The following is a 13445-nucleotide window of genomic DNA, read 5'->3' on the forward strand; positions in this document are numbered from 1 at the left end:
GCAGTTTCAGGTTGCGTTTGGCTCGGATGCACGAGCTGGGAAGTGACTCTGAAGTCCTCGAGCCATCAGTCATGCCAGTGGCAAAGCACTGCCAAGAAAAGTGACTGAGTGCATGGAGTCAATCCTGGGGCGGTGTAAATCAGCGTGCCTCCCATTCATTTCCATGGCGGTGCACCCGCCTGGCCCGTAGCTCTGTGTCGCCTTCCACCCACCTCTTTGAACATAATAAGATTACTCTTTGACGGAAGAGAAATCAATTTGTTCCTACCACCCTGACAACCGTGGCACAGCAAAAGGATAACCTGCCTCAGACCGGCAGCGCCTGAGACGGCTCGTGCCAGCGAGAGGGAACCGGGAATGGATTTGCGCTGGCACCATGGCTACGGAGGAGCCGTGAAGACACCCCTGCATGTTGGGGTCACCTGCAGCAGCTCACTTCAGTGGTGTCAGAGGACTTAAGCTGTGGCCAGCAATCCAGCATGCAGAGGGCTGGGACCTGACAGGGCAGAGAGGCTTTGCAGGAGAAAGAGGAGAGAGAAGGGGTCTCAGAGGGAGCTGGCCTCCCTCAGCCCCCGATCTGTCCATGAGAAAAAACAGAAGCTCTTTTAGGGAGCATAAGAGAGAGATAGCCTAATTTGCATGCTCTGAAAGAGCTGCTGGAGGTGCTGATCTCCCTGCCCAGAGCTCTGAGGGAGGGAGATTAGGCTCTTCAAGTTAAAATTAGGTTTTGTTGAATATTCCTCCCCCTGGCTGAAGGCAGCGGCTGGTTGTGTTGCGTCACAGCTGAGTCACGACGTCCTCCCAAGCGCTGGGAGACTGTCCTCCCCACCACCGGTGGTGGGAATTAGGTTTGCTGCAGCGACACTGATGCTTGGATGGGTGAATTAGGCTGTCCATGGAGCTGTTGGGTGGGATGAGCCTGAATCAAAGGGGTTTGGAGGTACTTAATCATAGTAGTTGGCATCCGTTATAGCAGATAGAGGGGATGAGTCACGGTGCGGCACCGCTGAGAACGTGGCTTCGTTTCACCACCTGGCACCAAGGTGGAGCTGCTGGTCAGGGCTGGAAGGCATCTGCCCCACGTCAGCACTGCTGCTCCAGGATTGCCACGGAAGTTGTGATGCTGTCATACTCCCTGTGAGGTGGCATTTTCCTCGAGGAGCTCACAGTGCCTATACCAGCCTTTAAGTAATGACAGTGACGCTCGCAGGAGGACAGCAGGAGGTTTTGCTTGCTTTCAGGCAGGTGAAACTTTTGCTCATAGTTACAGAGACAGCATAAGGCAGGATAGGAGTTGAAGGCAGGAACCCCACCTCCCCATTTCCAGGCTTTCACTGTGAAACCATGAGACTTCAGCACTTCCTGAAGTTCTTCCAAGCAGTGTCTGTAACACACGGCACCCGTGTGAAGTGCTCAGCGACATCAAGCCTAGGCGTAGCGCTGACCCCACAGTGCATGCTGGTGGTTGGGTCTCACTGGGGGATGGCACAGCCGAGCCAAACCCTGGCAGCCTCCCGTGAAGCGCCTCTGTCCCCTGTCCCCTTTAGGAGCTGACCTCCAGAGAACTGAGGAGGTGAAGTGGTCAGCCAAAATGCACCAGGTTGAGAGCGATGACCGAGTCTTCATCCTGCGGCCATGACCTAGCTGCCATGCCTCAGCGTGAGGGATGGCAGAGGGTCCCAGCCACACGAGCTTGTTGGTTGGGGATGCTGGGTAAGATGGACCCATCTTGGTGGCATCTGGGGACAAGGCAGAAGGGCTGCTTGGCTGCTGCAAGCCCCAGGTAGCTGCCCACCGCACGGCTTTCTCCTGGTGCGGGGCTTTGCTGTGGCCGCAGGGAGGATGCGAGGGAAGGCAGCGCCCGCCGTGAGCAAGGACAGGTTTTTGACGTTGTCGTGCAGGCAGGGCTGTGCCGGAGCCGTGCACCAGCAGGTTAATCTCTCTGCCGGCCTGTTGTGGGGGTGCGTTGTAAAGGTAATGGAGCATTCATAAACACCTCTTCCAGGGCCAGCTTGATGGTTGTCAGTCACTGGAGCCATATGGTGGGTGCATACAGTAATTTGCCCCGTAAATTCCCTTATTGTGCTGTTTATCTCTGCAGATCGGCCACTGGCACGTTTCTGAAGGACTCAGCATGGACAACAGGATCTTCTCCTCCAACATATCAGACAGTCTGTTCAACACCACACTCATTGTCACCACCATCCTGGTAAGTGAGGGGGTCACCTACAGTTCCCATTAGCTCTTCACCAGCCCAACGCTTAGGGGTGTCAATCAGCTACAATAATATTCCCTTTTCCCACCCCCCTTGGCCCCCAGCATGCAGCATTGCACACTGATTTCATAAAGAACAGACGATCAAATCTCTAATTACAGCACTGAGGACAATTCATGACAGTGTAATTAAACTCAAGTTGATGTTTCGTATGGAAATGATATTTGATGAGTTCAGAAGCAGCTGGGGAGAGGGCTGGGATGGGGATAAGTTGCCATTTTACATTCATCTCTGAATGATGTTCCTGTTTTGTGTGCAGCTGGTAAGTTGGAAGGGACAGTTGTCCCTTCTACCCATAAAATTACTGAAATTGGCCAAGATGGGTACAACTTTTATGAACCAAGACTTCACATCTAGAGGCACCACTGTCCTTATTCAACAAATTCCCCTTCCAGGTGTTGCCTGTCCCATGATCTTTTTTCCAGTGCCTCTACTCCTTCCTTAAAGACACTTAAAATCCTGAAGAACTCTGGGCACTGTTTCCTCATGTCCCACAAAGTTTGCTGAAAAGGGGGACAAACTGGAGAAGCGGTTATATGCCAAGGGAGGCTGGGATCTGTATGTCCTGCCATAACTCAGAGCAGTCACTGGGCTGCTCTGGCATATGCCAGTTGGAAACAGACCCCTAAATATGATGACATGCGTCATGTCCTAAACTGGCATGAATCTGCTGCACCTCCAGCACATCCCTGGCACAGCAGGGGCTGGGCACCTGGCTTCCCAAGTGATCAGACCAGCTTTCCGTATCTCTTATACCCTGGTCGAGAGGGATATATCAGGATGGGAGGTTGGCCTGGGAGCCCCTTACATGAACTTCTGCCGTGCTGGCGCTGCCAGGGAGCCCCCTGCCCTCTGTGCGCCGTGCTGGTGGGACGCCTCGGCTAAGATGGGAATGACAGCTGCCCAGTTTCAATGCAGGAAAACCCTTACTTAATGCTGAAGTGGAACCATCAGGAACTGGAAGGCAACGACCGGTACGAGGGTTTCTGCGTGGACATGCTGAAGGAGCTGGCAGAGATCCTGCGGTTCAACTATAAGATCCACCTCGTTGGGGATGGTGTGTATGGAGTCCCCGAGGCAAACGGCACGTGGACAGGGATGGTCGGGGAGCTGATTGCTCGGGTAAGTGAGTTAGCTGCTCTTTTTAACTGTGCTCTAGTGGGACTTGACAATGAAAAGCCCTGATGCTTTATTAAGTGCTCCAGGATGATAAGGATGGATGGGGCTTTTAGTCCATTTGTGAGACTTTGACCAGAGGATCTCCGTTTAATGTGTTCTCCCAGTGGCAAATATATTTGTTTGTGATGGCGTGCGAAGTAGTCGGAGCGGGAGTCAGGGCCCCTGGGTGCTCTCAGGGGTGCTTGCTTTGGAAGGGAGGCCTGGACTCCAGGGTCCCTCTGTAAGAGCTCGATACAGAATGGATTATTCTTTTTTCCCAGTGGAAAAATTAATGAAAACTTGAAACAGGAAAGTATGCAGGGGTTGGTAGAAGCTGAAGAAAACTTACAAAACCACACTGTTTGGGAGGGAAGCGCGTACGAATCGCATTTCTACCCAGAAAAGTTTTGGCAGATTCATTTCAACTCCTCAACTTAGAGTATTGTTTTTGGAGAAGACTATTTTTTGTTAGCTTGAAGCGTGTGGACTGAGATCTTTTCACAGCTCTGCTTTGCGGTATCGCTGCACGGCAGCTAGACTGAAAGCTGAATGCGTTTGCTGGGTTTGACAACAATTCCGCGCACATGTGTGCTCAGTCAGCCTGTACCTCCCTCTCTGCTCTTTGTTTTCCTCCGCAGCTAAAGGTAGTCCTTCCCCAGGGATCATGAAGCTTAAACACAGTTCATGAAATGCTCTGAGATCCTTAGTAAAATAGGCTTAGCCAAAGCTAACATTAAGATTGATGTTATTTAAACCAGTACTTCCTCGCTCACCGATTTCTACCCTGCCTTGTTATTACCGAAGTGTCTGCGAGAACCCAGTGACAGTTTCTCAGCTGGTGGCAAATCTGCAGTGAGGTGTATTTATGATAATCCACACTACCGTGTGAGTGGAGCCCCTGAGCCACCCCATCATTATCCTCACAGCAGTGGTGCATCCTTCTGTAAAGCAGAGGAACGAGGGCCCGAATCTGTCCCCTGTGGCTCCGGGCAGCGGTCTGGGGCTCCTGCAGCAGCTTTCCTCCTGGCTGCGGGAGACAAGCGAGCATCTCTAGAAGATGCCCACCAGCGTCTGTCTGCTTCATCCCCAGAGGGCGGAGGGGCTCTGGTTGATGCTCATCCTACCTTAGGAGTGTCAACTGAGTGTCTAAAGTCAGGGACAACTCCAGGTCTAAAAGACTTGCTGAGGGTCAGGGACAGGGCGCGGTATGGGCTGGAGATCCCTCCTGAACCAACGCCCTGGCTCCTGGCTCACCCTTCACCAGCGGAGCGATCGATCTTGATGCCAGCTGAGATCCCACCTCCGTCTGCTTCTTATAAAGAGCCTTCTGTAGGGTTGTTTGCAAATGCTCTGGGCTATTGGCATAGTTTTTATACATGTCTCTCTCTGTGTATATATATACACACACACACACACACAATTACAGTTCTGCAACATTTCTTTTGGGAGGCAAGAAGGAAGGTGCAGAGAGCAGCATGTGATCTGTGCAAACAAAGGAAGGCAACAGCCATCAAATTTTTGGCCTACTAACCTTGGCAGTTCCTCTCCATTAAATGGGAGCTTCTGGAGGGTTGTTTTTCTTTAGTGGTAAGTGTTTTAACTTCATCTTCACATAGAAACCATTTGTTTCTTCTGCAGCTCGAGCCTTATTTAGGAGGATTTTTACTTCTGCTTCAGCAGGGCAGAGCTGGCAAAGCCTGTATGAGGCTAAATCAAAAAATGGAGAAGAGAAAAAGCTTTCTCTGCTTTGTTCTTCCCAGGCCCTTTAGAGTCTTTATAATGGTTTCAGCGAGTTTTTGATCAGTCCCAGGGACTGGCACTTTGGATCAGGTCAGCCAGGGCAGAGCTGCCCGTGTGCCTGCTGTTGTGTTTATTCAGGGCTGCTTGGGACATTGCTTTTGGAGTCATTTCACCACCCAAGGGGTTCCTCTCCTTCCTTGACAGACAGTCCCCAAGGGGCTTTGTCCTCAGTTCCGGCCCCTTGTTCATCCCTTATCCCACTTCAGGACCTCTTGAAGCAGAAGAGCCAGCAGATCCTATGTTGGACGCACACATTCCTCTTTCAGTGGATTTATCCCTTGGGCACTTTTCTCCATACAGCCTTTAGCACAGAGAGGGGCATCAGTTGGGACACAAACTTCCCCAATCCTACATGAAATAAAAGCTCTGCACCTGTCTCTTTGTGCAGTGCTGTGTTATTGTAGGAAAGTGATTCCTCCTTGACCCTGATCAGCTGTCAGAAAGCAAGGTTGGACTCATGTGCAGTTAGTGTGCAGGACCAGAAGGTCAGAAAATTATCCAGCTCCATGCAATACCTTTCCAGGTTTTTTTTTTTTTTTTCCCTCTGTAATCCGCCTGTGGTACTGCATCTCCTCAGCAACTATAGGCTATGTGGGAAAAGTGTTTCATTGTATTGCTTCTAAATTAAACAGCTATTGATTTATCCTTAAGTGCTGAAAATTCTATTACAGCTAATTGTGCACTATGATATGATTGAGAAGGATGCTATATAAACATAAATTTGTTGACCCGAATTCACCAGTACATATTTATGGACCTGCTCACAAAACTAATCAAGAGCTAAGGAAGAGGGGGACCAGGATGGCTTGGGAGATTAGTGGGAGAGCTGCAGAGATGCTTGTGTCTAGGTCAGCAGTTCTGACTCGTCATCAGAGCAGGAAACCCGTACACTTTGTGATCAGCCGATGGAGGTTTGGCTTGGGAGAAATCGCTTGGAAGGACTCGAGCCCATTCTTTAGTCAAAGATGTCACAAACTCAGAAAACGCTGAGCTAATTGGTCCCTCTGTGCGTACAGGGCAGGGAGGCTGAACACCCTGCTCGTTCCTTGAGTGAGCAGGGGAGTAAAGCCGCGCTCCAGCCGGGGCAGATTTCCCCTATTAGCCTGGCTGGCTCTGGCACCAACAACTGCAGTCTCCAGCAGTTCAGCTGACACCGTACACGTGTGCTATCCGTAACAAGCAACCAAGTGGGAACAGCAAATCTTCCCATCTCTTATTTTTTGGCATCAGAGCCTTAGGGGACAATAGGGCTGGAAGAATTACGTCTTGCTCCTTCCCGCTACAGTATAGTCTCTGGCTCAGAGTCCCTGATGGTTGTTTGGTCTTCCCATTCTCTCTCTCCCCAGCACATCCTTGAGCTGAAAGGAATTCGCTAGTCTATACAAGCCAACGAATGTATTTTCACAGCAACGTGACAGCCTTCTCCCTGTTCCTCCACGCCTGCATTTGCTGCCTTGGTAGCGTAGTGCCGTGGCGGCTGTGCTCAGTGCCTGTACATCGGCTCACAGCAAGCCATTGGCGCTCAGCTCCCTTGCTCCTCCCTGAGGAGATGGGCTTGTGCCTGAGAGATCCCTCAGCAACAGTTTCTGAATTTACCCATCTCGGGAATGCCCCAGGAGAATAGAGCTGAGCTAACAGGAGATGGTGTGGTTTGGTTTTGCCAGGAAGCTGCTTTGGCAGGAATCCGATGCTGCAGTTTTGCTAAAAGACTTCCCAGAAACCTCCCTCTGATGCAGCTGGGATCTGGCTGGGTACCAGCGCTAGGGGAGGGTCCCCTCCGCAGAGGACATGTCCCGCTCACCTGCGGCAGGGTGCAGGGGACGGGGAGGACAAAGCAGCCCCGGCAGGAGCACACTTCGTGCAGATTGGCCGTGTGTTTTGTGCAGCCTGTGTCAGCTACCCAGGCTTCCTTCAGCATTGTTGAAATAACATATCCCATTTGGTGATGGTAACACAGCAGATCTGTGAGTGTTTCCAAGGCAGGCGTCTTTGGGCGAGGCTGGTGCTGCTGTAGAAGGTGCTTTAGGGTGCATGGAGTGAGGAGGGGGTGACTGGGGACAGCAAGCTCCTGCTCTCTCCTTCTCCTCAGGATCGGTTGGGGAGTGAGATATTGTGGAATAACGCTAGACCTTTGGCGTCTGTGTCAGTCGTTTGAATCTGGCTGTGATCAGTGGTGATCAAAGCTCTTTTTAAAGTGAGGGCAATGACGATCTCTGTCTCATGTAAGGGTCTGGCCTCAAGAGCAGCAACACTAAGAACCGAAAGAACCTTAAAGCTTTGAGGTGATGGTTTTTACAGCTTCCTTGCTGATGGCCAGGTGCTGCTTTACAATCAGAGGCCCTCTCCCTTCAACTGCTCCAAAGATGGGGAATGGCAGGAAGAGGAAAGGAGGGGGAAGATATTTCAAAATTGGCAGAGTCCCACTCTCCACTCAGCAGTGGGTGTTGGTGTTCAGTGAGAAAAGCTGTGCGTGGGTGAAGGGATAGAGGGGGAGTCTGTTTGCACGCGATTGCACTGGCAAATGTGACATGGAGGGGCTCGAGAGGGTGGGAAGTAGGGGGGAGTGGGGAAGTGAGGAGGCGTGAGTTGTTGAGCAAACACAGCAAAGGTATGGGCAGAGGGGTTTGCATCATGCTGCTGATTTTGCCAAAATCACACACAAGATGGTGGGTGTGGTGTGGGCTGCTTAGGTCTTGCTGCTGTTCCCTGCAGGCTTAGGGTCCCTGTTCCTGGTGCTTCACCTGAACTGGCTTCTGCCATGGGCATGATGAACACCTGGCACAGACTTCTTCTTCCCACCCCTAGAGGTAGTCCAGATGAAGATGGGTGAAGGCAGACTTGGGGCTAACATCTGCACTGATTGCTGGTCATCCCATCCCTGACTGTGGCTTAAATGGAGGGCTGCAGCCTCCAGGGTTTTCAGGCTGTCACTTTTCATATGGCAGAATTCATGCATGTCCTTAAAAAAAACCCCAAAACTGGTTTTGAGTGACCCTCATCTGGCCCTGCTTTTAAATGCAAGAATATGCATCCAAGCGCACAACCTGGCTGCCACTCACTCCATCAGGAGGAGCTGCACAACCCAAAATAGCTCCTGTCAGATCAGATGGGCAGCTGGAGCAGAAGCAATCAGTACATTGATCCAGCGGCTGAGATGTACCTGTGGTGCCGTAGGACAGATCTGGAGATGCAGGGAGACTGCTCTGTCATTGCTGCGGTGGTGTGGGAGCCACAGCCCGAGTGAGCAGGCTGCACCCAAACTGCCATGCAGTGGCTGCTGCTTGGTTTGCAGAGGTGCACCAAATAGCTCTGGAGATCACCCAGTCTAAGCCCTGGGCAAAGTGGGGTCGCCTCCAGCCGCGTGCTCAGTACCACACCTGGACAGGTTTCCAGCGGGACAGGCATCTGCAGCAGCAGTGCTAATGCTGACGGGTCTGCAGTGGGGTAAGGGCTGGCGGTCAGGTGGGTCCTGAAGGTTGAACACTGATTTCAGCTTTCTAGAAGACCCTCTAAGTGTGAGGGCAGGGTGAGAAATAGCTTTCCCTGGCCTTGGCCATGCTGTCACTGCTCTGTGGGCAGTGCTGGTGAGACAGTGCTCTCATGTGCACCCAGGGGATGTAGCATCCAAGGTGTTCTTCGAGTCAGGAACTGCTGCTGCTGGAGGAAATCCCAGCCTTGTGCTCCCAGAGCCGTCCTTCAGGCTCATCTTCCCTGTGTTTGACACAGAGACAGCCCAAAGCCTTACACCACTTGGACTTTCTCGCTGTGTTTTGTTTCAGTAGCTTTGCAGGAGGTTGTGGATCGGAGCAGGGCCGGTGTCCTGGCCGGTACCCCACACCGTGGGAGGCTTTGGCGGGATCCTCTCGCCCGGGCTGACGTCAGGCCCCATTCATCACCATTAGCGCCGAGATGAGCCTTGTCAGCATCCACAGCGAGGAGGCGGCCGCCTCCTCCGGACTGGCAGTCCCTGCAATTTGCTTCTTAAGGCTGCTTAATTGTTGTTCCTCTTCAGGAGCCCGGCTCAGCCCCCGTGTTTAACATCCTTTCCAGTGGCAGCATGAGCCTGTCTGCTAATGCAGGCAGATCCTACGGTTAATGCCAGGTATGGTGGTGGCAGCTCATGCTTTTATCTCAGACACCAGCCCACCTGGGCTTCCTCTCGCCTAACAAGAGTTTGGCCTTGTTTAAGCAGTGTTTTGTTAAAAAAAGTGTCTGTCTCTACTCCCAAAATGCTCTCGGTCTTTTTCTAAGCCTATTTCACGCTGACATTTATAGCTGCAACTGTGCTGGAAGGATGAAAATCAAGCAGTGTTTGCCCCCTCTTTCCCCCATCCTCTGCCTCCTGTTTTCCCTTTCCTCAGGGCCCAGCTGCAGACAGAGTGCAGAAGCGCAAACCAAAATCCATTTCTTCCCCAGTGCGTTGTTTAGCCTATAAAATGCCAACTCCTACCCGTGTTCGGGGGGGGGAGGGCTGGAGAGTGCTCAGGTTTGCAGAGCTCCTCTGTAACTAAGATACGCTGACCTCAGTGAATCACAAGAAGTTTTGTGAACATCAGGAAGCAAAGTCGGAAGCATGAAATGGATGATATTCAGGCGGAGAATATATTGCATGCCATTCCCAGATCAAAGTTTATTGCTGTCAGAAACTAGCTCTTCACTTGCATGACTTGGGAGCCTGCAGAGAGAGAGAGGGAGAGTCTTTGGCAGAGCACAGCCCCTGCTAAAGCCACGAGGAGCCGAGTCTCTGCTGCAGGGAGCTCTGACACAGGAGAACGCAGATGTGCATGGGCACAGGCCGGAGCAGGATGCAAGCTACGGCAGCTCTGATGCAGGCAAAACTCCTGAAAGGCCAAAAGTTGACCAGGCAGGGAATGGGGGGAAGGAAATCAACTCTGACGGAATGGTAGGACCCTCCAGAGACAAGAGGAGGGACCTTGGGCACAAAACCTGTGTGTCCGGGGAAGGCAGCTCTGCTGTGCCAAGTTTCTGCTCCTCAGGTAAAGGGAGGGGGATGGATTTGCATTATACTTTGCATAGGAAAGAGCAGTTTTCAAGATGTTGCAGCCTACATGATCTGGAAGGGTCCCAAAGGACGATAGTTGGGGGAATAACCGGAGCGCACAAAGTTCCCTGATGGCACCCAGGTCCCACCCCTGAGAAGGTGGGGGCAGGCGAGGGGTGGTGACTTGGCTGGGTAAACCTGGGGACTGCACCACCCCTCTCAGCAGTGCCTTTGTATTGGCCCCTGGGTGGGAATGGAAATGTCCTTAGAGCTTTTCCCTGAAACACCTTTGATGAAGCATATTTACCATCTATTTAGTCTACAACTTTGCTGGTAGAATTATATTCAGTTTGGAGAACTGGGAGAAGAAATCTGTTGTTAGAGGGGCTTTGCTGGGAGAGCTCTCCCCAAGGACAATAGTACCTGCAAACCCTTTTAAGTATAGACAAGAGAGGTTTAGGAAGCTTTTGGCTTTTCTTGTGGATAAAAATTCCTCCCATGCCATGTTCCGCAGATGAACTGATCCCCTCTTAGTAATCTGCTGGTGTTTACACAGGGTTCCACTGCTCACACACCATGTTGTGATTATTGGTGCCTTTTAAAGACCCTGTGGGTAAATGTCTGGCTAGGCAGAAATTCTCTCTGGCTTATAATTCATTCCAGCCTGAACGTCCTAGAAATCTGTAATAGCTGCTTGGAAACAATTAAAAAATCTGGTACTGGGCTTGTCCAATAAAGCAGTCCTGCATGGACTGTGAAATATCACCTTCTCCGTGACCCCCCTTCCTGGGCTGTCTTGCAGATCCCCTTGCCTTGCTATTCCCTTTCCTCTGTCCTGCGGGCTCCAGCAGTGCTGCCCTTCCCTCTTGCAGCTCCAGCCTTCCACTGGCCCTTCCTGCCTGCCTGCCTTTAAGTGGGCAAGTCTGCTGGGGGCAGAGCGGGGGGAAAGACCCGTCGGCAAAGCTCTGCCAGGAGGTGATTAGTCCCCTTTCTCTTAAGGCAAATGATGCAAGAGCAGCAGGGTCAGAGAGCATGGTAAGAGTGATGCACCCACAGATGTGGTGCATTCAACTAGTGCACGGATACAGGAAGATAAACTCCATATTTTACTGGGTCTTCGGGCCTGGTGGTGCCTTGGCTTCTGCACAGACCTTATAAAACTTAGGGACAACAAGTACAAATAGTTTTTCTTTTCTGCCCCTTCTCTTTTTCTACTGGCATAATCATCATCTTGCAACGCAGATGAACAAATGTGTAAGGGAATGGAGGAGGTTTCATTTTTACAGAAAGCAATTACAGGCATTAAAAGAGCTATAGTAATAAAAATAATATTTAAAATTCAAATCCCTTATCTATATTACAAGAGTATTACCATTGGAAGAAATTATTTTTATTTTTTCCCCCTAATCTCATTTGCTTTGCAAGTCAATCTAGAAATTTTTATACCAGTCCTCTGAATTTTTTTGGAGACTGATCTGCAATGGGAAGAATGGTTTGGAGCACACGAGTGTGTTAAACTTTGGTGTGTGTTTGAGCAGGGCTTATGTGAAACCCAGCGGGGAGCAGGATAACGGGAGCACAGTCTGAACTAGTTGCACATCACCAGCAAAACTCCCGGGGTTTCCACAGAGCCTGGGCTTTGCCCTGCAGCAAATGCACCCCGTCACAGAAAGATGGGACATCCCTCCTCCAGGAGCGGGTGCTGTGTGTGGCCCCATGGCTCTGCTGCTTTCCCTGCACCTTTCCCAGGCTCAGGGTCCTGATCTTCTCTGCTGTCCTTTTCTCTCCAGAAAGCCGATTTGGCCGTGGCGGGGCTGACAATTACTGCGGAGCGGGAGAAGGTGATTGATTTCTCTAAGCCGTTCATGACTTTGGGAATTAGCATTCTCTACCGAGTTCATATGGTAAGAGACTTATTTTATAACTGGTTTTGTCCCTCCATATTTGCATGCAAACGTGCCTAGTTATAGAAGAAAATTGAATGACTCATAAAAATATTTTGGTTTCTTATTTAAACGCAAATATGCTCGACCTTTATTTCCTTCTTTTCTCTGTCTTTCTGCCTTGTGTCAGCTTGGTGGATTCAGTTCCTCTTGTTCAAACCCCCAGCCCTGTTGACTCCCCTTCCCCATCCTCCCTGGGCACACGACGCTTCCTGGCATGGTGAGGGGCCATGAGCAGAGTCCTGCCGGATCGGTGCTACCAGGGGAAGCATGGGCAGATCTCAGCTTCTCTGGTTCTCCCTCAGGCCCAGCGAAAGCCATGGGATGGCTTTAGCGTGGCTTTGAGCCCACTGCAGTGAAGTGTGCTAAGGGCAGGCTGGGCTGGACGGGTGCAGCAGCTCAGCAGCAGGGCTGGGTGGCTCTGCAACTGCAGCAGATCTGGCTTGGAGTCACCGTTTCTTTGCACGTACAGTGGGGAGAGCGCCTGGGAGGCTGAGCTAGGGCACCTGCGGCTGCACCAAGTTGATGTCGGGGCCCAAATGCCCTAATCTCAGCCGTGTTCCCAGCCTCTGCGGCGTGCAGCCTTGCTGCATTCTCACATCTGAGAATAAGGTCAGGCCAGGAAGATATCTGGGATCACTTTCTTTGCTGTGACCTCCTGTAAATGCTCTACACACAGATCAGTCTTCTGCTTTCTTAATCACAGGGAGGAAAAGGGCAAAATGGCACTCCTCGAGTGGCCCAGGGCGCTGCCCCCGAGCAGGCAGTGTGGCAGGCTGAGCTCTGCCGTGGGCAATTAACTCCTTGCCCTGCGTGGGCTTAGTTTCTCTGCTCTCAGCCCTTCTCATTTGCCTCCTCTCAGTTGTTCACCCTAAAGATCAGTGGGCCCTGCAGCCCCAGGAAGGCTCCTTGCTCCTAGGGTGCTCCCTGCCTTGCACGGGTGCTCCCAGACCCCTTTCATTCTGCATCGGCCAGGGAGGAGCAAGAAGGGAGGCACGCCGTTGTTTAGCAACTAGCTCTGGTTCTCGCTCCACTGCATTCAATAATCTTCTGCAACTCCGGCGGCAGCAGCAGCCCCGAAAGGCAGGGCAGGCATTGCATGGTGGCTGTTCAGCACCGCTCGGAGCAGAGCAGCTGTGAATCTGCCCAGGGGATTCACGTGTGCAAGCGTGTACATGGTGTTGTGTCATGTCTTTGCTCAGACGACACTTGTTGTCTTAAATTCTCATAGGTTCTCTTGCGTTCTCATTTTCTGTTGTTCTAGCTT

General features: G+C 51.5%; 1 protein-coding gene across 1 annotated transcript in view; it reads left to right on the forward strand.

Annotated features, from left to right (window-relative positions):
- The window catches only part of GRIK4 (glutamate ionotropic receptor kainate type subunit 4), a 209551-nt gene that overhangs the window by 177620 nt on the left and 18486 nt on the right, over positions 1–13445 (forward strand). Inside the window, 3 exon segments of the mRNA XM_074848837.1 lie at positions 2102–2209; positions 3194–3397; positions 12026–12139. Of these exon segments, the coding sequence (XP_074704938.1) occupies positions 2102–2209; positions 3194–3397; positions 12026–12139 (426 nt within the window).

Source organism: Strix aluco, chromosome 23, assembly GCF_031877795.1.
Source record: "Strix aluco isolate bStrAlu1 chromosome 23, bStrAlu1.hap1, whole genome shotgun sequence".
NCBI lineage: Eukaryota > Metazoa > Chordata > Aves > Strigiformes > Strigidae > Strix > Strix aluco.